Source organism: Furipterus horrens, unplaced genomic scaffold (genome assembly GCF_987537825.1).
Source record: "Furipterus horrens unplaced genomic scaffold, mFurHor1.1.pri manual_scaffold_1, whole genome shotgun sequence".
In the NCBI taxonomy this organism is placed as follows: Eukaryota; Metazoa; Chordata; class Mammalia; order Chiroptera; family Furipteridae; genus Furipterus; species Furipterus horrens.
Window position 1 is genome coordinate 195,023,010 of NW_028327171.1, and position 23,324 is coordinate 195,046,333.

The 23,324-nt window shown below is 42.0% G+C and overlaps 1 protein-coding gene and 1 pseudogene across 1 annotated transcript in view; both read left to right on the plus strand.

The window, feature by feature from the left end:
* The window catches only part of LOC150022566 (striatin-4-like), a 33,224-nt pseudogene extending 11,810 nt beyond the window's left edge, over nucleotides 1-21,414 (plus strand).
* An 814-nt stretch (nucleotides 21,415-22,228) lies between these two features.
* The window catches only part of ADAM23 (ADAM metallopeptidase domain 23), a 141,092-nt gene continuing 139,996 nt past the window's right edge, over nucleotides 22,229-23,324 (plus strand). The window contains exon 1 of the mRNA XM_090282916.1: nucleotides 22,229-22,464. Coding sequence (XP_090139042.1) covers nucleotides 22,251-22,464 — 214 coding nt within the window. The 5' untranslated portion in view covers nucleotides 22,229-22,250. The remainder of the gene's footprint in view (nucleotides 22,465-23,324) is intronic.

The following is a 23,324-nucleotide window of genomic DNA, read 5'->3' on the forward strand; positions in this document are numbered from 1 at the left end:
AAGAGACATCGTATTTTTATTGTCCTTATGTATGTTCAACAGTATCTTGTTTCTAGAAACGCATTAAATTAAAAAATTGACTTGGCTGGAGTTGTTTTGGACAGAGAGAGAAGTCACTCTTTGTAATAGTACAGAAAATGTCAAAGTTGAACTGCTGTTCTCAAGTCTAACAGTGACTGCAGACTAGATTACGAAAATGGAATTGAACAAAGTCTTTTCATGCTTACAATGAGTCTGTTTTAGACTCACTGATGTTTTTGCAAAAGATTATTTTTCCTTGCATTCCAGTTAGATCCTCCTCCAACTTAGCCTTACTTAGTCTTCTACTTTGAACACATTCTACCAAGTATCACTTAATGTTTGAATTTAGAATAAAAAGTAAAGAATTTTATTGTTGTTATCTACATAAAATTAAAATATTTTTATTGTGTGAAATTGAAAAAATATAGAAAAATAAAGAGAAGAATAATAATTCGCTCAATCTAATTACCCAGACACAATCACATTTATCATTTTGAAGTTTTCTTTTCTAAAACTATACTTTTTATAAAAATTAAATAGTTGTAATTATACTATGCATATTTATTTATTTTTACTTACTATTATAAGCATGTTTTTTTTAATTTTCATTTTTCAATTACAGTTGTCCCCTCTTCCCCTAATTTCTCTCCCCCACTCCCCCTCCCGCAATCATATCCCTCCCCGCTGTCCATGTCCATGAGTCCTTCACGCAGGTTCTTTGACTAAACCCTTTCCTTACTTATTATTATAAGCACTTTACATCTCACTATAAATTCTAAAAAAATAATTTTACTAAAATATAAAAATACATCAATATTACTGTAAAAATTAAGAAAATATGGAATGGCAAAGAGAAGAAAACAAAAATTCCCCAAATTCTTATCCCTAGTGGTCATTTGGTCATTTCTTGAATATTGATATGTTGCGTGTGTGTATATATATATTTAAAATGATTAAAATTATAATTCATATATCATTTTGTATTGTTTCTTTCACCTAATATTACAATATAAGCATTTTTCTGTGTCATCAAAACTTTTTGTAACTGAAATTTAAAAAGTTTCATAAAATTCATATGTAATTTACTTAATCAAGGCCCGTGTTGTGCAAAATAATGCTATGTAAATATCTTTGTATATACATTTTGTTTGCAGTTTTGAAATTTTAATCGAGAGAGATTCCTAAAAGTCCAAGCATATAAAAATGTTAAGGCATATTGCTTGCACTTCCAGAGTGGTGGCACCCACTTGCATTTCTATCAGTAATGACTGCATGTTTGCCTCATGCTGCTGGTTGCATTTTTATATTATACATATATGTATTTAAACCTGTGTTAGATGAGGACAACTATCAGGATCCTCTGATTACACTGATTCTGAATTGTCAGTCCAGCCTGAGGACTTCAGCTATTTGAATCCTGCATGTTCCATTCCCTAGGGTCAAAAGGAAACTGCATGTTCATGTCTATCATTCAATAATATTTTTGAGTGCTGCAACCCTCTGCTAGATTCTCAGAATGTAGAGATAAATAATTCATAGACTGTGAACTTAAGGCAGGATTTTCCAACTGATATTCCTAGGCATATAGTGTGCTAAGATATTGAGCCTCTTGGTCTTTGGGGTACCCAGATGGGATCTGAGGTGATCAGAATCACTGGGATAGTCACCTCTGGCAGACAGAAGACCTCTATGTTTACCCCAGTGTGTCATATAGATATTATTAAACATTATCATTTTTTAAAAAGATTTTATTTATTTATTTTTAGGGAGAGGGGAAGGGAGGGAGAAAAAGAGGGAGAGAAACATCAATGTGTGGTTGCCTCTTGTGTGCCCGCAACCCAGGCATGTGCCCTGACTGGGAATCCATCCAGCGACCTTTTGGTTCTCAGGTCAGCACTCAATCCACTGAGCCACACCAGCCAGGGCTAAACATTATCATTTTTTATGTAGGTCCTAATGTGATTAATGTTGGGGAATGCTACCTTCCAGTCATCTTAATGTTCTTCTAGGTCTTTGTCTTCCTCAGAACTACAGAGTTGTGGGCAAGAACAAACATTTGTGATCCAAGTAGTGTTAGTTCACTGCCCTCATCATACACACACCCCATGCTGCTCCTGGTGGTGGGGTCATATTCTCTGTGACCTAAAATGTAACTTGGTAAAACTCAGTATTTCCTATTATAGGCTGAAGAAAGCTCTTTCAAGGCTGCAGGATGACCTTGGACAAACAAAATCTCCCTTTCTGAAAGGTTAAAAATTGTTTAAGCAAGACACTGCATTACAATGGAAAAGATCACATAGAAAAACTTTAATTACACATTGTTCTGATAAACGAGTGTATTAGCAGTAAATATTTTCTAATAGGTCACTACAACGTGTAGACAAAACATCTGGGTAGAAGCAGCTTCATAGTCCCCAGGTGCTCCCAGATTTAGCAGACACAGGACAAACTAAGGGAACAAACAATTATATTTAAGATATGTATAATACAGGTGCCACCTGGGAACCTCCTGCCGCCCCCTGTACTTGGGCGCTGCCCCAGCTGGACTAGATGATCACAGTCTCTGTCCCCTATCGAAGGCCTGGCCCGGCTGCTAAGGGAGGCAGCGGTGAGGGCAGCTTCAGGCCCACGGTGGGGTGGGGGGACATGGGCAGAGGCTCTGAGCCTGCCCCGGATCCTGTACTTTATCTGGCACGAGTGCACACCTTTGAAGCAGAGAGGACTGGCTGGGAGGCTGAGTTGCAGGCTCAGGTGGTCTTCCTCCAAGGATAAATGAAAGGGCAGGAGCATCTCAAGACAGACCTGGTGCGGCTGATCAAGATGTTAGAATCTTGAGATCAAAAGATACACGCAGTCTTCTGGCCAAGATGGTGGCTTAGACAGACATGCTGGGTCTCCCTCCAAAACTAAGAAAGAATACAACTACCTCAAACCCAGAGACAACCAGAAGTTCCAGAAAATCAAGCTGCATGGAAGTCCAACCAACAAAGATATAAAGAAGAAATATTCATCCAGACAGGTAGGAGGCGTGGAGCCCAAGCAGAGAGGACGCGGTGTGGTGATGGCAGTGGCGGTGGTGGTGGCGGTGGCGTTAGCGGCAGCGGCAGGCCAGCAGAGGGCACACTCACACATTTTGAAGAGTGGGGAGGGACACTTGGGGAGCACACCTAGCATCTGACCAGATTGTGCAGCTCACGGTCTCAGCACCAGGGAAAATCAAGCCTCATTGCTTCTGACTGTGCAGACCAGTGGGGGTTGGGGTGGAGGCAGAAACTGCGGGTCTCTCAGCAAAGTCTGCTTGTTTAAAGGGCCCCCACAGTCCTAGAATGTCCACAGACCCACCCACTCTGGGAATGATGGCCAGGTCAACAGCTAGAGAGACCCCAGTCCCATACGAAAGTGAAAGAAGTGCCTGGAAAAGGGACAAGTGTTGAGCAAGCAGCATTGTTCCCTCTCTGACCACTCCCCCATATACAGTGCCACAACATGGTGAAACCGGTGACAGCTGTACCTAAGACACAGAGACTAACAAACACAGGAGCCTGTCAAGATGAGGAGACAGAGAAGTATGGCCCCAAAAGGGGAATGGATCAAGGTTCCAGTGGGAGAACTAAGTGACCAGGAGATAGCTAACCTAACAGACAAGGAGATAGCCAACCTAACAGACAGAGTCAAAATGCTGGTGATAAAGATGCTCACAGGCTTAACAGATATGCCTGAGTACAGCAGATGCATAAGAGAAGAAGTGAAGGCTATGCTAAGTGGAACGAAGGAAAATCCACACAAAACCAATGGTAAAGAAAAGGAAACCTGGATTCAAATCAATGATTTGGAAAATAAAGAAGAAAAAAACAGTCAACCAGTATAGAATGAGGAAGCAAGAATTGAAAAAAACGAGGAGAGGCTTAGGAACCTCTGGGACAACTTTCAACATGCCAACATCCAAATCATAGGGGTGCCTCTTCAGGAAGAGCAAGAAATTGAAAGCTTATGTAAAAAAAAAAGAAGAAGAAAAACTTGCCAAATTTGGTGAAGGAAATAGACATACAAGTCAAGGAAGCACAGAGAGTCCCAAACAAGCTAGACCCAAAAAGAACCACACCAAGACACATCATAATTAAGATGTCAAAGGCTAAAGATAAAGAGAGAATCATAAAATCAGTAAGAGAAAAGCAGATAGTTACCTACAAAGGGGTGTGTATAAGACTATCAGCTGATTTCTCAAAAGACACTTTGCAAGCAAGAAATGACTAGCAAAAGTATTCAAGGTGATGAAAAGCAAGAACCTACAACCAAAACTACTCTATTTAACAAAGCTATCATTTAGAATGGAAGGGCAGATGAAGTGCTTCCCAGACAAGGTAAAGCTAAAAGAGTTCATTATCACCAAGCCATTATTATATGAAATGTTAAAGGGACTTACTTAAGAAAAAGAAGGTCAAAACTATGAACTCTAAAATGACAAAAATCTCACAACTATCACCAACTGAATCTAAAAAATAGAAACAAAATTCAGTTAAGCAAGCAAGAATAGGAACAGAATCATAGGTATGGGGATCATTTGGAGGGTTATCAGCAGGGATGGGGAGAAATGGGGAAATGGTACAGGGATTAAGAAGCATAATTGGTTGGTACAAAGTAGACAGAGAAAAGTTAAGAATAATATAGGAAAGGGTGAAGCCAAAGAACTTGTATGCACAACCCATGGACATGAACTAAAGGAGGTGGGATTGCTGGGGAAAGGAGGGTACTGGGCAGAGGGGAGCAAAGGGGAAAAAATTGGGACTACTGTAACCACATAATCAATAAAGTATACTAAAAAAAAAGATGTTAGAATCTTCATCAAAACAAGAGAGGGCCAAATATCATAAATTGAAGTTTGGGACAGACCCCAATCAAAGGGAGAAGATACCAGAACTGTCAGAAAAGGCCTCCAATGGCCCTGCGGGGTCAGTTACCCTGGAGAAGAGCCCACTGGTGTGGAAGGAGGGGTGGAAGCTCCTCTGATAGTACCTGGAAGAGGTGGGCTGCAATGACACTACCTTGGACATACAGTCCATGTGTGTGTGGTCCCTCCTGGGATGCCAGTAAGAGCTTAATGGGGCCAGGGAGCCCAGTGAAGGGAGCCTTAGGGCCTCAGCGGTGGGGAGTCACTGATGGTGAAACAGGTAGAGGAACAAATCAAGAGGAGTGCAGCAGGCAGAGATGGCAGAGAGCACCTTGGGGCTTGGTGCTGGAGCAGATCTCCCTGCAGCAGAACTGAGGACGAAGACAGCGACAAGGACAACCAGCTGGACAGGACAGTGAGCAGCACAAGAAGCAGCATGTGAAGCTGCCATCTGAGACTTGGTGACTGAAATGGAGAATGAGGACAAGGAGGGTGATGCAGAGGATGCCATCAACAAGTTTGACATCCTGGGCTCAGAAGAGGACAGGAAAGGCTCTCCAGACCCTTGGGCACTTGGTGATATGCTGGAGAAGGGACCCACCATGAGCTGGAAAGCTGGTGTGTGTGTGTGTGTGTGTGTGTGTATGTGAAATAACAGATAATTTTAGCTGACCTTCAGGCTGTGGATGGGTTGACCCCCAAAGTGATGGGTCTGCCTCCTGACACACCCCAGCCCTTGCCCCATGAAGGTTCCTTTGGCTCTTCCTCAGACGTTTTCATCATGGATGCTATTGGGGGCAGGGAGGTGAGCCTGGGGGACTTGACAGATAGGACCGTCAGTAATGACAATGACCTCAGCTGAGACCTATCTGATGGCAAAGATGTCTTTAAGAAGATGTGGAACCCAAATTCACCTTCCACTCACACTAGAATGGCATCTGCTCCCTGGCTTTCCATCACAGCCAGTCAGCTTTGCTCACTGCTTCTGATGGCCTGCTCACACTCTGGAACCTGCAGAAGGCCGTCATAGCCAAGAAGAATACTGCACTATCCGTGCCTCTGGGCTCACAGGGGCCCGTGTTGGCAGTAGCCGTGGCAGTAACAGTGAATGCTGTTACAGTGGTGGGGGCAGATGCCCTTTTCCACAGCTGGAAGATTCCACACCTCCACATGGACCCCCAAGATGGTTATGACTGAGCATGCTGAGCCACCGCCTGGAGACCCATGGGGGCACCATGTGGGGCCTGGCCTTCAGTCCCACCTCCCAGCTCCTTCCTTCTGTTGGAATCTGGGACCTCAGTAGCAGCATCTGGACTTGCCTCTGTACATTCTCAATGGCCAGTGATCATGGAGCCCCCACCTCAGTGGCCTTCACCAGCACTGAGCCCGCCCACAATGTGGCCTCCTTCCATCTGGCGGCACCGTCCTATATGACCTGGAGGCTGTCAGTGCCCTCCTCACTCTGGAGTCTCAGGGCCCAACCCAGACCAACCAGGTGGTGAGTCATCTAAACCAGCCCCACGTCATCACTGCCCACGACAACAGAGGCGTTTACTTCCGGGACAACTGGACAGGGAAATGCATTGCCCACCTGGACACTCACCTTCCTGGCCATAAATCTCATGTTGTATTCCTGATGTTGAAAAGCCACTGCTGCTCCCTGCATCTGTCGAGCTTAGACAATAAAATGTGAATGCAGGAGATCATGGCCCACTGGAAGTAGCACCAGGAGGTCATCCATGCTGTTGCCTGTCACCCCAGCAAGGCCCTCACTGTCAGTACCAGCGCCAAGGCCCTGGCCAAGGTCTTTGCATGACTCCCAGTTGGCCCTGCCCTGGCCTGCGAGTGGGGCTCGGCAGGTGTAACTGAGGAGACTCAGCCTCACTCTGAAGGCCTGGAGGCCCTGCCTCTTCCCACTTACCTCAGTCTGGTGGTGCTAAAGGCCCTTGCACCAGGATCAACTTTTCCAAGACACGAGAAGGTGCCAGGTTCTTTCTTTGAACCCCTATCTCTTCTTTCCATCCTTCCAGACTGGGGTGGGAGCTATGCTGGGAGGAGCTCCAGACATCCCTGCTCTGGGTCCACCCCAGGAGTCATGGAGCCAGCTAAACCCAGGCTGTCTTCAATGGGAATGCTGGGCCTGGCCTACCCCAGAAGAACAGTCAGTCCACCACCCTGCCCTCTAGGTTCCTCAACACACTTTCCAGACACTACCCAGTTCCTCCAGGGCCAGTAACTGCCTGGGGAGCAGGTGATGCCCTTTGGGGAGGTGCCCGCTCCTACCTCTCCCAACACTCCTCCAAGGGCAGGCAGCCCCTTAATCTTGATGGGGTCAACCTTGGGGAAAGATGGCCTTCTCTTCCCCTTTCCTGGGGCATGGAGGGTGGAGTGGGGTCCCCAGGGTCCCCCATAACTTCCTGTATATCTGTATAAATAAATGAGATTTTAATGGAGGCCTCCTTCCCCACCATGTCATTATCACCCTGTGATAGTCTGTCAGTCTCCTCTCCTTGGCCCTCTACTCTTTCCCCCTGTTTATTTTACTCTCTTTTTGGGGTTCCACCCTGAGTCCTTGAACTCCCTTCCATATTCTTGTTTATAAGCTCTGTCCTCTCCATCTTGGACTTGTACATGAAACTTGTCTCAATGAATGCTTTGGAGAAAAAAGAAGATATGTATAGTTTAGTTTTGAGGCCTCATGTTGCTAAATTCAATGGGGAATTTTCAGTTTTCATTTTCTTTTTCCTGTTGAGCTCTGGCTCAGTTGATCACTCTTTCCTTCTTGAAATACATCCTTTACTTCGCTTCTAGGCACTGCTCTTGTTGCTCCTATAGCTCACAGGCTGATTCTTTCCAGTGCCCTTGCCTATCTCCCTCCTGTTACATTTGGTGTGCCCAGGGGTCAGTCCTCAGTTCTTCTACCTCTACTCATTTCCTTGGTGGTTTCATATAGTAATGTGATGTCATGGCTTTGAACACCACCTACACTATGACCCTCAATTTAATCTTTCTTCTTGAACCCCATTCTTATGCATTCAACTGTGGCATATTATTGTGGAAAACGCTAAGATGAAGGCACTAGATCTGCTTTTATCTAGAAAAATAGTAAACCATAAGTAGTATTACATTTCTGAAGGGAATGTAGAGATTAGTGATGCCATCAAGGACTAAAAAAGATGGAAGTGTGGTGATTCCCCCCACATTTCCATTCAACTCTTCTATTTGGCTTGTGCATGAAGGAATATCATTTATATTGGCACACTGCCTCAATAAAATACTTAGGTATAAATTTAACAAAATATTTATATAATCTATATGAGGAAAACTACAAAACTCTGGACAAAATAAAAAGAGAGATATTCTATGTTCAAGAGTAATAAGACTCATTATTGTCAAGACATTAGTTCTTCCCCACTTGATCTATAGATTTAGTGCTATCTCTTTCACAGTTTTAGCAAGCTTTTTTGTAAATATCAATAAACTGATTCTAAAGTTTATATAGACAACATAATATTGAAGAAGATGAACAAAGTTGGAGGTCTGATACTACCCAACTTTAAGACTTACTGTAAAGTCATATATAAAGCAAGACAGTGTGTTATCAATGAATGAATAGAAAAATAGATCAATAGAACAGAACGTAGAACCCAGAAATAGACCCACATCGATATAGTCAACTGATCTTTGCTAAAGGAGCAAAGGCAATAGTCTTTTCAACAAAAAGTGGTGGAAAAACTGGACATTGACATTCAAAAAAGTGAATCTAGACATAGGCCTAACACTCTTCAAAAAATTAACACAAAAAGAATCATAGACCTAAATGCAAAATGCAAAATTACAAAACTCCTAGAAGATAACATAGGATAAAACCTAGGCAACCTTGCATATGGTGGTGACTTTTTAGATACAACCGCAAATGTACAATTCATGAGAGAGAAAATTGACAAGCTGGACTTTATCCCATTAAAATAAAAAACTTATACTCTGCAAAAGACAGTGTCAAGAGAATGAAAAGACAAGTACAAACTTGGAGAAAATGTCTGTAAAAGGCATATCTGAGAAAGGACTATTATCCAAAATATATAAGGAACTCTCAAAACTCAACAATAAGAAAATAAAAAATTCAATTAAAGATGGGCCAAAGACCTAACTAAACATCTCACCAAAGAAGATATACAGCTGACAAATAAGCATATGAAAAGATGCTCCAAATCATATGTCATAAGGAAAATGTAAATTAAAACAACAAAGAGATACCACTGCACATCTATTAAAACGGTCAAACCTACAACACCAAATGCTGGTGAGGGTGTGGAGCAATAGGAACTAATACATTACTCATGGAAGTGTGAAATGGAACAACCACTTTGGAAAACAGTCTGATGGTTTCTTACAAAACTAAAATCCAGTAGTTATGATCCTTGATATTTACCAAAGGTGTGAAAAACTTAAGTTCACACAAAACTTGCAAATAGATATTTATAGAAGCTTTATTCATAACTTCCAAAGCTTGGAAATAACCAAAATGCCCTTTAGTAGGTGAGTGAATAGACTGTGGTACTGCCAGACAATGGACTATTATACAACAGTAAAAAGAAATGAGCTATCAAACCATGAAAAAACATGAAGGAACCAGAAAATGCATATTACTAAGTGAGAGAAGCCAATCTGATAAAGCTGCATACTATATGACTCCAACTATATGACATTCTGGAAAAAGCAAAACTAAGAAGACAGTAGAAAGTTCAGTGGTTGCCAAAGTTGGGAAAGGGGGTGAATAGGTGGAGCACAGATATTTAGGAGAAATACTTTTTATAATACTATGATGCTGGATATATGTCATTATACATTTGTCCAAACATCTAGAATGTATAACACAAAAAGTGATTGTTATGTGAACTATAAACTTCGTATGATTATGTGTCAATATAGGTTCACCAGTTGTAACAAATGTATCACTCTGATGGGGGATGTTGAAAATGGGAGTGACTATGCATGTGTGGGAGTGGAGGTGTAGGGAAAGCTCTGTACCTTGCCCTCAATTTTGATGTGAACCTTAAACTTCTCTAAAAAAATTGCCTTCAGAAAAAGTCTCAAGTGAAGACTTGATTAACCACACTGAGCCAATCAAGTGTACCTGGAAGATGAGATGCTCTGAGTGGTCCATCCAGAGGCAGGTTCCTGATTCTAAATGAATAAGTGATGCTGAGTTTGGGAAGTGTTTTGGGGGAGCAAGACCATGAAGTACAGACATAGTCACAAGGACCTCCTTCTCAGAATATTTTCAAAAGTGGGGAGATCTCTGAGCAGGGACAGTTCCCCAAAAGGGGTCTACTACAAATGAAATTTAACACAATATGTGGTATTACTTGTTATCTGCCCAAAATTTCTCTCAAATTTTATATGCTACCCCTTCATTAAAATATTTTAGGATCTGGATGGTTATGTCTACTTATCTACACTGTTCCTGATTTTAAATTCTTAGAAAATATCCTTCTTTCATTCCTTATCTTACCAGTTGATGTGGTTCTTTATCTTTTTAGGTTGTCCTCATCTGGGAGCAGCTTGGTCATTTAAAATGCATTTTTCCTGGACCACATCCAATTCTTTTATAGGGCTTGTATATAATAGTTTGGTTGTAATTTTGATCATATTTTCTATCTGGTCATGCATATTGTTTTGTTGTCATTTTTAGATGAAGTTTTTTTATTCAAGCAACAGTCAACTCCATAGTCTGTTTGCCATATTGGTGTTGAAGGATTGTTGTGTGTGTGTGTGTATGTGTGTGTATGTTATTGCCAGCTGTAATTTGGATAATATCTATGTGTATAGTGATGTTTGAAGGTGGTGGGATGTATAGCTATTTTGGTATATAAACAGTTTAGGTTATTTTTGCCAGAACTTAACTTTTGATACTGAAATTCTGTTATTAGTTTTCAGGCCATGTAACACAGCCCCAGAAAATTTGTTTATAGTTTATCTCAGTTGACCCAAACATTTTATTACATGAAGACTTAATGTTTTCTGCAAGACAGGGAATTTTAGCATGCAATTTATCCCTCAGATAATTTATCAGAACAGCATATAAAACTTCTTAGAACTGGACTCTGAAGAAGCCTAGTGTTTATCTTTTCCTTCTGAAGAAGTGATTGTCTGTCTCTATTTGTTTTCTATTTCTAAGCCATGTCTATGTGCGTGACATGAATAGTCCGGTCCCATGATAATTTAACAGAAATAATATAGCTAGTTCAGCTTTAACTTACATGCTTTGATATGTATAGTAAATGGTAAAAAGTGTGAAAACATGTCATGTTATTTAAGGAACTATATAAATGTTAGTTGTTCTTTTTTGCCTTAGAACAACAGAATAAAAATAATGACAGTTGATCAAAGTTTAAGCTTTCATAGTTACATGGTTAGAAATCTGAACATATCAATATGTTGGCAAAAGCTAATATTACAGTATTCAATGGGGTAAATTAATCAATGTTGTTAATTACAATGACAATTCAATTCAATTCAATGGGTGGCTATAGTGGTTCATTTAACCTTTAGAAAAAAATCCAGTTATCTCGTAAGAGAGGATCTTGGCTTCTCCTGCGGTGTAGTAAGTACTTCAATGAAAGAAACAAATGTCTGGATCATAATTAGGTTTTGTTTTGGAAATTACAAAATAATTGTATCAAATCTCTAATATGAAGTTGGAAACATAATTCAGAACAGTCCTGCATATGGATTGATGTGTCAGTGGTTTTAAACAGACAAAAATAAAATTTAAAATTGTATTTATAACCGAGTGCCATGGTACCAGAATATTACAGGTCCTCTGAAGAGACTGTGTAATATTTATAGGTCCTTTGAAGAGACTGTGTCAGGTGAGTTGTTTTGGGACCATAGATTATATGGCATCAGTATTTTTTTAAATCTCCGTTTAAGTAAATTAATTGCTAATTAAATGTGAAATGGGCAGAAGATTAAATTTCAGTAATTTTTTGTTGAGTTTTATTATTACACTTGATAGATTTATGGTGTTTGTGAGTCATTATGATGTGGTTGGGAGATTTTGCTTTGGAGTCAGGCAAATATGGTTCCTGGTAGAGCCCTGCTTCATCGTAGTCATATGACCTTTGCTAAGTTATTGAACTTCTCCAAGCCTCAGTTCCTTCATCAGTTGAAATGGAGGTAATAATAGAATTATTACTTTCATAGAGTTGTGTGAGGATTAAATGAGATCATGCCGATGAAGTGCTTAACACAATATCTGGTACACAGTATGTACTGCATAAATAACTTCTCTTCCTCCTCCTCCTTATCATTATTGCTATTATTTTATTTTCATTATATCCTGTGTTCTTTTTTTTGCTTCTCACCAAATTTGGCACTACTTAAAACAAGTATTATGGATTTAAGAAGCTACAGTTGTTGAGTTATTAAGATAGTCTAAGGATATTACAAGAAACTCATTGCATGAGAAAATTATCCCTTGGAAACATTTGAGGCACAAAAGACAAGTAGGAGAACAAGAGGTATTGTCTTGGGACAGATTACCTCCAAAGATGTGTGGGACGTCCCTCATAGTACAGTATTTTTCTTTACTATTAGGCTTATGCTGCTGTGAGACTGTTTATGCTGCCAAACTATGGAACTGGGCTTAGAGGAACCAATGATGTTGAGACACAGACCTCAGCTATAATCTTCTATATCTTTATAAATCAATGTCATATGTGAGGTCAGAAATGGAATTGTAGACTGACCAGAATTTTAAAAAGTCAATTAAAAAGCAAAAAAACAGCCATGTACAAAGCACAATGGAAAGTACTGGAAAGCTAGAAAAGAGAAACCTGAATCCATTGCAACAAGCTTAAGTGATGTGTCTTCATTTCTACAATTGTACAGCAATGGGCTTGAACTCAGATGACCTAAAAGATAAATTCTGGCTCAAATGATTTCTAATTCTGTATTTTCTTATATCCTGAAGCAATTATGCTAAACAAATTTGTAATTCTTTCCTAGTTCAAGGTTGACTTGTTGTGAGAACAGAAATAAAGAAGAAAACCTTGGGAACAGCACAGGACTTGAATTCAGGATTCCAATTCAAGTTCTGATGTCGAGCAGCTGTGTGATCTGGGAAGCTTCCTTTACCCACTGTATCTTAACCCTGGCTATACATTTTAATTAATTTGGAGGGTTTTTAAAACACTGATGATGAATCCCATTCTTAAAGATTCTAAATACATATCAGTGGGTTGCTAATGTTCTCCAAGTGATTTGAATGTGCATCCAGAAATGTACAAACACCAGTGAGGCCCTGGCTGGATAGTTCAGTTGGCTAGTGCATTGTTCCAATATGCCAAGGTTGTGGGTTTGATAGTGGGCTGGGGCACATACAATAATCAACCAATGAATACATAAATAAGCGGAATAACAAACTGATGTTTCTCTCTCTCTGACTTCCAGCCAAGATGAAGGCCTAGACAGACATGCTGTGTCTCCCTCCAAAACTAAGAAGGAATACAACTACTTCAAACTAGAGATAAGCAGAAGTTCCAGAAAATAAAGCTGCATGGAAGTCCAACAAACAAAGATATAAAGAAGAAATACTCATTCAGACAGGTAAGAGGGATGGAGCCAGGGCAGAGAGACCATGGTATGGTGGCGGCAGCAGTGGTGGCAGTGGCAGGCCAGCAGAAAGTGCAGTCACATGTTTTAAAAACTAGGGAGGCTACACCTGGGGAGCATTCCCAGCACCAGACCAGACCACACAGCTCACGGTCCCAGCACCAGGGAAAATAAAGCCTCATTGCTTCTGACTATGCAAACCAGTGGAGGTTGGGGCAGAGGAAGAAACTGCTGGTCTCTCAGCAGAGTCCACTTGTTTAAAGGGCCCCCGCAGTCCTAGAATGTCCACAGACCCACCTATTCTGGGAACGATGGCCAGGGAAACAGCTAGAGGGGCACCAGTCCCATACGGAAGTGGGAGAAGTGCCTGGAAAAGGAGCAAATGCTGAGCAAGTGGCATTGTTCCCTCTCAGACCCCTCCTCCACATACAGTGCCACAACATGGTGAAACAGGTTGCCCTGTACTGACAAGTACCCAAGGCTCCGCCCCTTACAACCTAACAGGTACAACAGTTCTACCTAAGACACAGAGGCAAAGAAACACAGGAGCCTGTCAAGATGAGGACACAGAGAAGTATGGCCCAAAAGGGGGAATGGATCAAGGTTACAGTGGAAGAACTAAGTGACAAGGAGATAGCCAACCTCACAGACGAGGAGATAGTGAACCTAACAGATGAAGAGTTCAAAACACTGATGATAAAGATGCTCACGGACTTGACAGATATGCTTAAGTATGGCAAATGCATAAGGGAAGAAGTCAAGGCTATGCTAAATGAAACAAAGAAAAATCCACACAAAACCTATGGTGAGTGGAAGAAAACCAGGGTTCAAATCAATGATTTGGAATATAAGGAAGAAATAAACAGTCAACCAGTATAGAATGAGGAAACAAGAATTGAAAAAAATGAGGAGAGGCTTGGGAACCTCTGGGACAACTTTAAATGTGCCAACATCCAAATGATAGGGGTGCCAGAGGAGAAGAGGAAGAGCAGAAAATTGAAAGCTTATGTAAGAAAATAATGAAGAAAAACTCACCAAGTTTGGTGAAGGAAATAGACCTACAAGTCCAGGAAGCACAGAGAGTCCCAAACAAGCTAGGCCCAAAAAGAACCACACCAAGGCACATCATAATTAAAATGCCAAAGATGAAAGATAAAGAGAGAATTTTAAAAGCAGCAAGAAAAAAGCAGACAGTTACCTACAAAGGGGTGCCTATAAGACTATCAGCTGATTTCTCAGAAGAAACTTTGCAGGCAAGAAGGGACTGGCAAGAAGTATCCAATGTGATGAAAAGCAAGGACTTACAACCAAGATTACTCTATCCAGCAAAGCTATCATTTAGAATGGAAGGACAGATGAAGTGCTTTCCAGACAAGGTATAGCTAAAGGAGTTCACCATCACCAAACCATTATTATATGAAATGTCAAAGGGACTTACTTAAGAAAAAAAAAATCAAAATTATGAACATTAAAATGACAGTAAACTCACAACTATCACCAACTGAATCTAAAAAATAAAAACAAAATCTAACTAAGCAAACCAGAATAGGAACAGAATCATAGGTATGGGGATCATTTGGAGGGTTATCAGCTGGGAGGGGGAAAGGGGAGAAATGGGGAAATGCTGCATAATTGGTTGGTACAAAATAGACAGGAAAAAGTTAAGAATAATATAGGAAAAGGTGAAACCAAAAAACTTATATGCATGACCCATGGACATGAATTAGGGGGGTGGGATTGCTGGGGGAAGAGGGATACTGGGCATAGAGGAGAAAAGGGAAAACATTGGGACTACTATAACAATATAACCAATAAAATATGCTTTAAAAAAATAGCCATGGCTGGGTGGTTCAGTTGGTTGGAGTGTCGTTCCATCACCAAAATGTCGTGGGTTCAGTTCTGGTCAGGGCACATGCCTAGGTAGTGGGATTGATCCCCAGTCGAGGTGCATATGGGAGGCAATTGATCCATGTTTCCTCTCTCTCTCTCTTTCCCTCTCATCAATGAACATATTCTTGGGTGAGGATTTTTAAAAAATCAATAAATGAAACAAAAACAAAAAGCAGTGGCTTTAGTGTCCTGGCATCCTATATGGAGCTCCTAAAAAGGATAGTAATAACTGCCCTCTCTATGTCACTGAATTGAGGATTAAACATAATAAAATAGATAAAAGTACTCTACAATCTGTAAATGCACAGTAATTTTTAAAGTATACATTACTGAAGGGCTTAGCTGTTATTATCATAAAAATGGTAGGGATTAACATTAGTATATTAATTCTGTGGCTGGAGTCCTAACCTTTTCAGATAAAATTCACTGCTGTCTTTAAAAGCAGTTGAGGTACTGAGGTAACCCCCCTCAGTCAGTACATGGCAATTTAATTCTGCAGAATATCCTAATGCTGCTCTGTGACCCAGTCAGAGCTTAATCATTACATGTTGACTCAGAGATTCTTCTTAGTAAACATGATTCTTTCAAGTTTTTCAGAGCACATATCATCACCACCAATCATCTTGACATACCTGTTTATCTCTATGTGCCACAGCTTGTAAACACATGAAACTGTGGGATAAACTGTCCTAAAGTTTATATAGTGGGAACAATATCAACTGTTTCTCAAACATATACTGTACCACGAGAAATTCCTAATTAACCTTCATCTAATGTAATATCTTTAAGAACTCAATTTATCTTCTTTCTCTGTCTGACTTATTTCACTTAGCATAATGCCTTCTAGGTCCATCCATATTGTCACAAATGATAAGATTGCATTCTTTCTTATGGCTGGGTTATATTCCATTGTATATATGTACCACATACTCTTTATCCAATCTTCTATCACAGGACATTGGGTTGTTTTCATATCTTGACTGTTGTAAATAATGATGTGATGGACATAAGGTTGCCTATATCTTTTTGGAGTAGTGTTTTGGATTTCTTTGGATAAATACCCAGAAGTGATATTGGTGCGTCATATGGTTTTACTTATATGTGGAATCAAAGAATAAATAAATGAACAAACAAAACAGAAACAGATTCATAGATACAAAGAACAATCTGATGGTCGCCAGATGGGAGGGGGATTGGAGGCTGGGTGAAAAAGGTGAAGGGATTAAGAAGTACAAACTGGCAGTTATAAAATGGTCACAGGTTGTAAAGTACAGTATAGAGAATATAGTCAATAATATTGTAATAACTATGTATGGTTTCAGATGGGTACTAGACTTATGTGGAAGATGACTTTGCAAGTTACATATATGTCTAACCACTATGCTGTACACCTGAAACTAATATAATATTGAATGTCAACTGTAATTGAAAAATAAAAAAAATTTAAGAAAGAACTTAATGTTAGGTTTCTCCAGTGGTTATCTTTCTTCAGATATTTTCACAATTTGACACTTTGATATATTTTTATCTGTTCAACTATTACACTAGAAATGTCCGTGAACATTGCAGTTTGGGTAATAAATACTTGTTATTTTCCCAGTAGTGTTCAAATGTCACATCTTGACTGCTGAAATTGACCAACTGTGATCTATCCTTCAGAATGAGCAGAGGTGTATTTAACATAGACTTGTAGACTTATGTTTAATGAACTTGAATCAAGTTGCCTGAGACATCTCTGTGTCTGGAGAGTGAACTTGCACCTCAAAGCTGCTCTGCAGTGTTGAGTTAGAGGACCACAGGCAGATTACCGATGGTGACAGGCTCCAGGAAGGGCTGTCACTGCAGGTGCTACTCCATCCTCTGAACTCTCACGGTATCTCCAAGCTCACCAGAAAATATGTCTTAGCAAAAGAAGACTCTGTAATCTTTTCAGTATTTGTATTTTTTTGACAAATGACTTCTGACATTTCTCTCCATGGTCAAAGTCTGGGAAGGATCTCTAAACAAAAAAATGCTTCTTTCCTTAGGAAGCCCTTCAAGTGATGAACATCTATTAAGAATTAAGCAACTACTTATTCACTAACCAAATAGTTACATTTCAATGAAGAGCTAGCTGTTTTGGAATTAGAACCATGTAGACTGTTGCACATGCTTTTCTGCTCACAAGCATGGGAGATAATGCAGTTGATGAAAGATTTTAAATATATGTATATATACACATACATATATAGTTACATTTATATATATACATACATACATATATATACATATATATGTATGTATATATATATAGTTAAAATGGTAGGTTCACAAACGACAGCCTAATTTTAACATTTTTTAAAAAGTTGAAAAAACACCAAAGAATATGTATCAGATACCATAGGGCACATGAGGACTAAAATACTTACTATCTGACCCTTTATAGAAAATGTCTGCTGTGATCCCTGAACAATGTGGAAAATGCCAATAACAGAGCTCACTCATTTTTTATTTTCACCAGGAAGTAGTACATTGTCTTCTTTCCTTGGAGGTATTAATTTCTACTTGTAAAATCAGTCTTCGCAGCCTTTCTGAGACAGAGAGAGAGAGAGAGAGAGAGAGAGAGAGAGAGAGAGAGAGAGACCTCGAATAGCTGAATCTGTAACAGAACTCTCTGCCCCCAGCCAGCTCTGCTGTAGTTGCTCTTGTATGGGAGCTGCTGCCCTTGGCCCCTGTTGGTGCTGCTGCTCTCACTCCCCCTAGGCTGCTCCCCAGGATCATGGCCAGCCACCAATTTGCTGCACCCCTTCTTTGACCTTGGTTTTTTGGTCAAATGATGATTCCATTCTAATTGCTCTTGGGAATATGCTTTGCTGCATTGACCTAATTTTCATTTGCTTTCATCCTTGAGGGCCCCTCTTCTGTATCCCATACTCTACCTTGTCTCCCAGAATCTCAGCTCTGTTGACGCAGATGCCTTCTAAGTCTAATATCTCTGCCCTGACCCTCACTCGCTCCTGTCCAGGCCATTTTCTTGATGGTTTCAAGTGGGTCCAGTTCTGTCCCCTGCAACAGACTAGAGCAGAGAGGATTTCTGATGGCTTCCCTCACCAGACCAAATGAAGCATTTTTGTTGGCACTATCGACACTCAGGACACTGCTTGCACACACCCTTCCTTTAATTTTTTTAATTTTTTTTTCTTTTGGTTTTTCAATTACAGTTGTCCCCTTTTCCCCTAATTTCTCTCCCCCACCCAACCCACCCCCTCTCCCACAATCATATCCCTCCCCGTTGTCCATGAGTCTTTTATACGGGTTCTTTGACTAATCCCTTCCCTTACTTATCCCCCTTCTCTCCCTCTCCCCTCCCCCCTATTGACTGCTATTCTGCTCTTTGTTCTATTTAGTTCCTTAATTTCTTTTAATTTTTAAATTTCAGTTTACATTGATTATTATTTTGTATTAGTTTCAGGTGTAAAACATGGTGGTTAGATAATCATATACTTTACAAAGTGCTCCCCTCTGATATTTCTGGTACCCATCTGACACTATACATAGTTATTATAATATTTTAATTATATTTCATCTGCTGTAGTTTACATCCCCATACTATTCTGTAACTGTCAATTTGTATTTCTCAATCCCTTCATATATTTCACCCAGTCCCCCAAATGCCCCTTCCCTCTGGCAACTGTCAGTCTGTTCTTTGTATCTATGAGTCTGGTCCTGTTTTGTTTGTTCATTTATACTTTTCTTTAGATTCCACATATAAGTAAAATTATATGGTATTTGTCTTTTTCTGACTGCCTTATTTCACCTAGCATAACACCCTCTAGGTACATCCATGCTGTTGCAAATAGTAAGATTTTATTCTTGTTGTGTTTTTATGACCGAGTAATATTCCATTGTGTATATGAACCACAGCTTTTTAAACTACTATTGATGGGCACTTGGGTGGCTCCCATAGCTTGGCTGTTGTAAACAATGCTGCAATAAACATAGGGGTACATACATTCTTTCAAATGAGTGTTTTGAGTTTCTTCAGATACATATCCAGAAGTGGAATTGCTGGGTCAGAAAGCATACAGCCGTTATTGTGTTTACCATACCACTTGGTGTGACATCCTTTCCATGAACCTTCTGGCTTCTTGCCCTCACCTATGGCTGCAGCAGTTTTCCACGTCCACCACTATGACCAGGCCACTCCAGTTGTCCCCGATGCCCTTGAGATCCAGCACACATATTTAACCAGAGCTATATAGCTCTCTAACATCTGGTACATTCCTTTTTCCATTCCATTCCAGCTTGCTGAGTCCCTCCCTCGCCTACCTGTGAGCATTCCCCCTACTCAACAACACTTATCCAATGGTAAGTCCATTCCAAACTACTTAATGACAGTATTACTAAACCTAAGAAATATACCACTTAATGGATATTTAATTCTGTTTTTAACTTTCCAGTAAATATATTGTTTGAGGACCAAACTTCTGGTAAATTTTTCCGAGTGATTACTCCCTTTCTGACTCACTATCTCATTTACTGACACATTATCTTGCCTTCAGCCATTAAAATTCTGTAAATAAATGCAGTCTTTTGATTATAATGCGGAAGATAACATCCTTCTTTGTAAACATGCCTGCATGGAAATGTAGCTTATAACTGGTGGGTGGTCAGCTGGTCCAGGATGACTCATAGCTCTAATTTTGGGAATGGGCTTTGAGAGGTTGTCACTCAACTGCAACAGATGCCTTTCAGATGACTTTGTATCTGGGCATCTTTTGCCTTTCATTTCTTTTTCCATTCTCATCCCTTGAACACCTATCTCCCAAGCCCCTTTTCAAAACAGTATCATTACATTACATATGAATTAGGAAAACCTAGCCAGAACACACTTGCCTTGAGGCAGGCACCACCAAGAACACACACCTATTAGTGGGAACTACAGGGGACTGGACTGTTCACCAGCCTGCCCCAGTGTGACTGCTGTGTGCACCATCCACTCACTTATTCATTCAGGACATACTTTCTGACACGCTTCTTTGTGCTACAAACACCATGCTTGGTTCTGGGGAAGCAGTATTGAGCCAAAAGGAAAACGTTGCTGCCTACATTGGGGGGAGGTAGCATCAATTACAAGCTTACATTAATAAATGTGTAATAAAATAATGTCCTAGCTCTGATATAGAGAAGAAGAGCCAATATTAGTTTCTAACTCCCTAACAGCTCTGTGATCTCTGATCCCTGTCTGTCCTTATTTCTTTCCCTCCCCTCTCCCTCTCTCTTCCTTTTCCTCTTTGTTGAGTGGGGGTGGAGAAAATGGCTTACAACATCGCCAGTCCCGTCGTTGCTATAGTGCTTTATACCCACATTTTTTATTTTAACTGTGGAACTCTTGATCCTGCAAAGTAGATGTTATTATCTCCATTTTAAATACCATTGCTATTACTCATACTGTCATTGGAAGGGCGAATAAACGAATGTTTGCAATTATGGGAGTTTTGGGTCAGAAATATGCCACAGTCCCAAATGTGAAACCATCAGACTTAATGGCTGCTAATCTACCTAAATCAGGGACTCTGGATTTACTTTTTGTTTGTTTGTTTGTTTGTTTACAGCAGCGAGAGAAAAGTCTCCTCTTTTCTCTTCAGAAGTCAGGATTGGATCTCAAAATTGGAACTGTGTCCTCCCCCATGCATGCCCACCTGGTTAAAAAACGATGCATTTTTGCTAAGAGAGGTGCTATACACTCGGTTTCTAATCTCCGTATTTCTTCCCCGCCAGAATTTCTAAATCCTTCCCGAATACGCCGAGTCATACTTTCTGAACTTTTGAGTAAACGTTATCGGCTTCTGTTTTCCGTAAAGCCCCCCAGGAACGGAGGTCGGGCGGAGCGCCCCCGCGCTGGGGATCCCTGCGAGGGGGTCTGGCTCGTGGCGAGGCCGCTCTGCGACAGCGCCCGCCAGCCTGTGAGGCGTGAACGTGTTTCCCAGCCCACCCGCTGCCCGCGAGCTGAATGAGGAGCCGCGCTATTTTTACCTCCCCCGCTGCCACCCTTCATATGTTTATTTGCAGGAAGGAAATAAAAGTATTAAGAGGAAAATGCTTGGCCTTGATTTCTTTCCCGGATAAGGAGGGGGTTGGAATAGACAGGGGTATGTGAGGTACGGGGTAGTGGAGAGGGCAGGTCGATTTCTCTGCACAGCATCCTTGTCTCTGGTCTGGAAGCCCCAGCACTCCTGCTCCCCTCTTCCCTTCAGGCTAATCCCCAACTGACAGGTCCCCTTCCCCCACCTCTGGAGGTGCCACCGTCACCTCTGGAGCTGCCTGGGTTGCTGCATCACTCTGAGCGTCTCCCCAGCTGCCCCCCTCCCAGTAAAGCATGCGCAATGCGTCCCGTGCCAGGGAACAGCACCAGCATCAGCATCAGCATCAGCTTCAACCTCAGGATCTGAGGCCGCGCGCGGCGCGCTCTCGAGGGCAGGGAGCACGCCCGCGCCGCGCGCCCCCGCGCTGGTCGTTTCCGTGCGCCGGCTCAGCATCCTCAGCCCCAGCAGCAGCCCCCGCAGTCGCTGGAGCGGCCGCACCCGCCGCAGGGAGGGAGGAGCATCTGGGGAGGTTCCAAGTTGTCGGAGCGACTGGGACCCCCGGACTCTTCAGCATCCGCCCCCGGAGGGCCTAAGACGCGAGAAGGGGAGAGGGTGCCGCCCAGTCCCTAGTTCTGAGCCCTGACCCCCCTGCCCGCGGCGGCACCATGCGTGCCGAGCCGGCGTGACCGGCTCCGCCCGCAGCCTCCCCGCAGCCTAGTCCGGCGCTCTCCCCGGCCACAACGAGCGGCGCCCGGGAGTTATGAGCCATGAAGCCGCCCGGCAGCAGCTCGCGGCGGCCTCCCGTAGCGGGTTGCAGCCTCCCGCGAACCTCCAGCGACCCCCGCAGCGGCCCCGCCGGCCCGGCGCCTGCCTGCGCCCTGGCCCGCGCGCCTCCCGGCCGCCTGCTCCTCGTCCTTCTCCTGCTGCCTCCTCTCTCCGCCTCGTCCTGGCCCCGCGCCTGGGGGGCTGCTGCACCCAGCGGTGGGTATGGCCCCGGTGCCCTTTGCCTTGCCTTGCCTGCTGGGCCCTGCGAAAGAAAACGAAGGGCATGCGGGTCCGTGCGCTCCGGACACGTCCCGGGCACGGCCTTTCCGCGCCTTCCTGCCTGCCTCTCCACCTTTCTCGTTCCCAAACCCCCATTTATTCCAGTTCACTTTTTGAAGTCCATTTCTGTTGCATTCACTAAAAACCCATTCTAACTATTGTCGGTTCCACTGGAAGGTATTTAGTGGATGCGGGGCCCCTCTGTGCAACTTGGCGGAGGGGAAACCCGGTGGACGGGAAATGGAGCGAGATAGCAAGTTGCTCCTTGGGTGGTGGAGCCTGAATGTGAATGCGGAAGGATGTAATGATAATAGTGGTAATGTGTTGTTTCCTCAAATTACCTTCTGGGTTTTTTTTCCCTGCTGTTGTAATTAAAGTGGGGAAGAGAAACTTCCGGGATATAAACCTTTGGTTTGTAATTTCTCAAAATGCCTGTCATTACAATGAACAATTCAGATAATATAATGTTCAATACAATTGGAAATCAGTGAACACAGAAAGCTGGCCTTGGCAGGAACAGAGAAAGGAACTGGAAGGCTGCCAGCATCTGCATCCCTGTAAGGCAAAGGAGTTCTGCTCATCTCAAAGTTAGACGAAAAGGGAACTGTCTATTTTGTTAAGTGAATCAGTTAATCTGAATTGAGCACAGTTAATCTGAATTGAGCACTCAAGTTATTTTAGGAGCGTTTTGAGCTCTCAGATGGGGTACTCCTAATCAATACCTTTGAGCCTCTGTAGGCTCAGATGAGGATCACAACCCCTGAGCATGTTCATTTAATGACTCTTTCTTCAAGTCC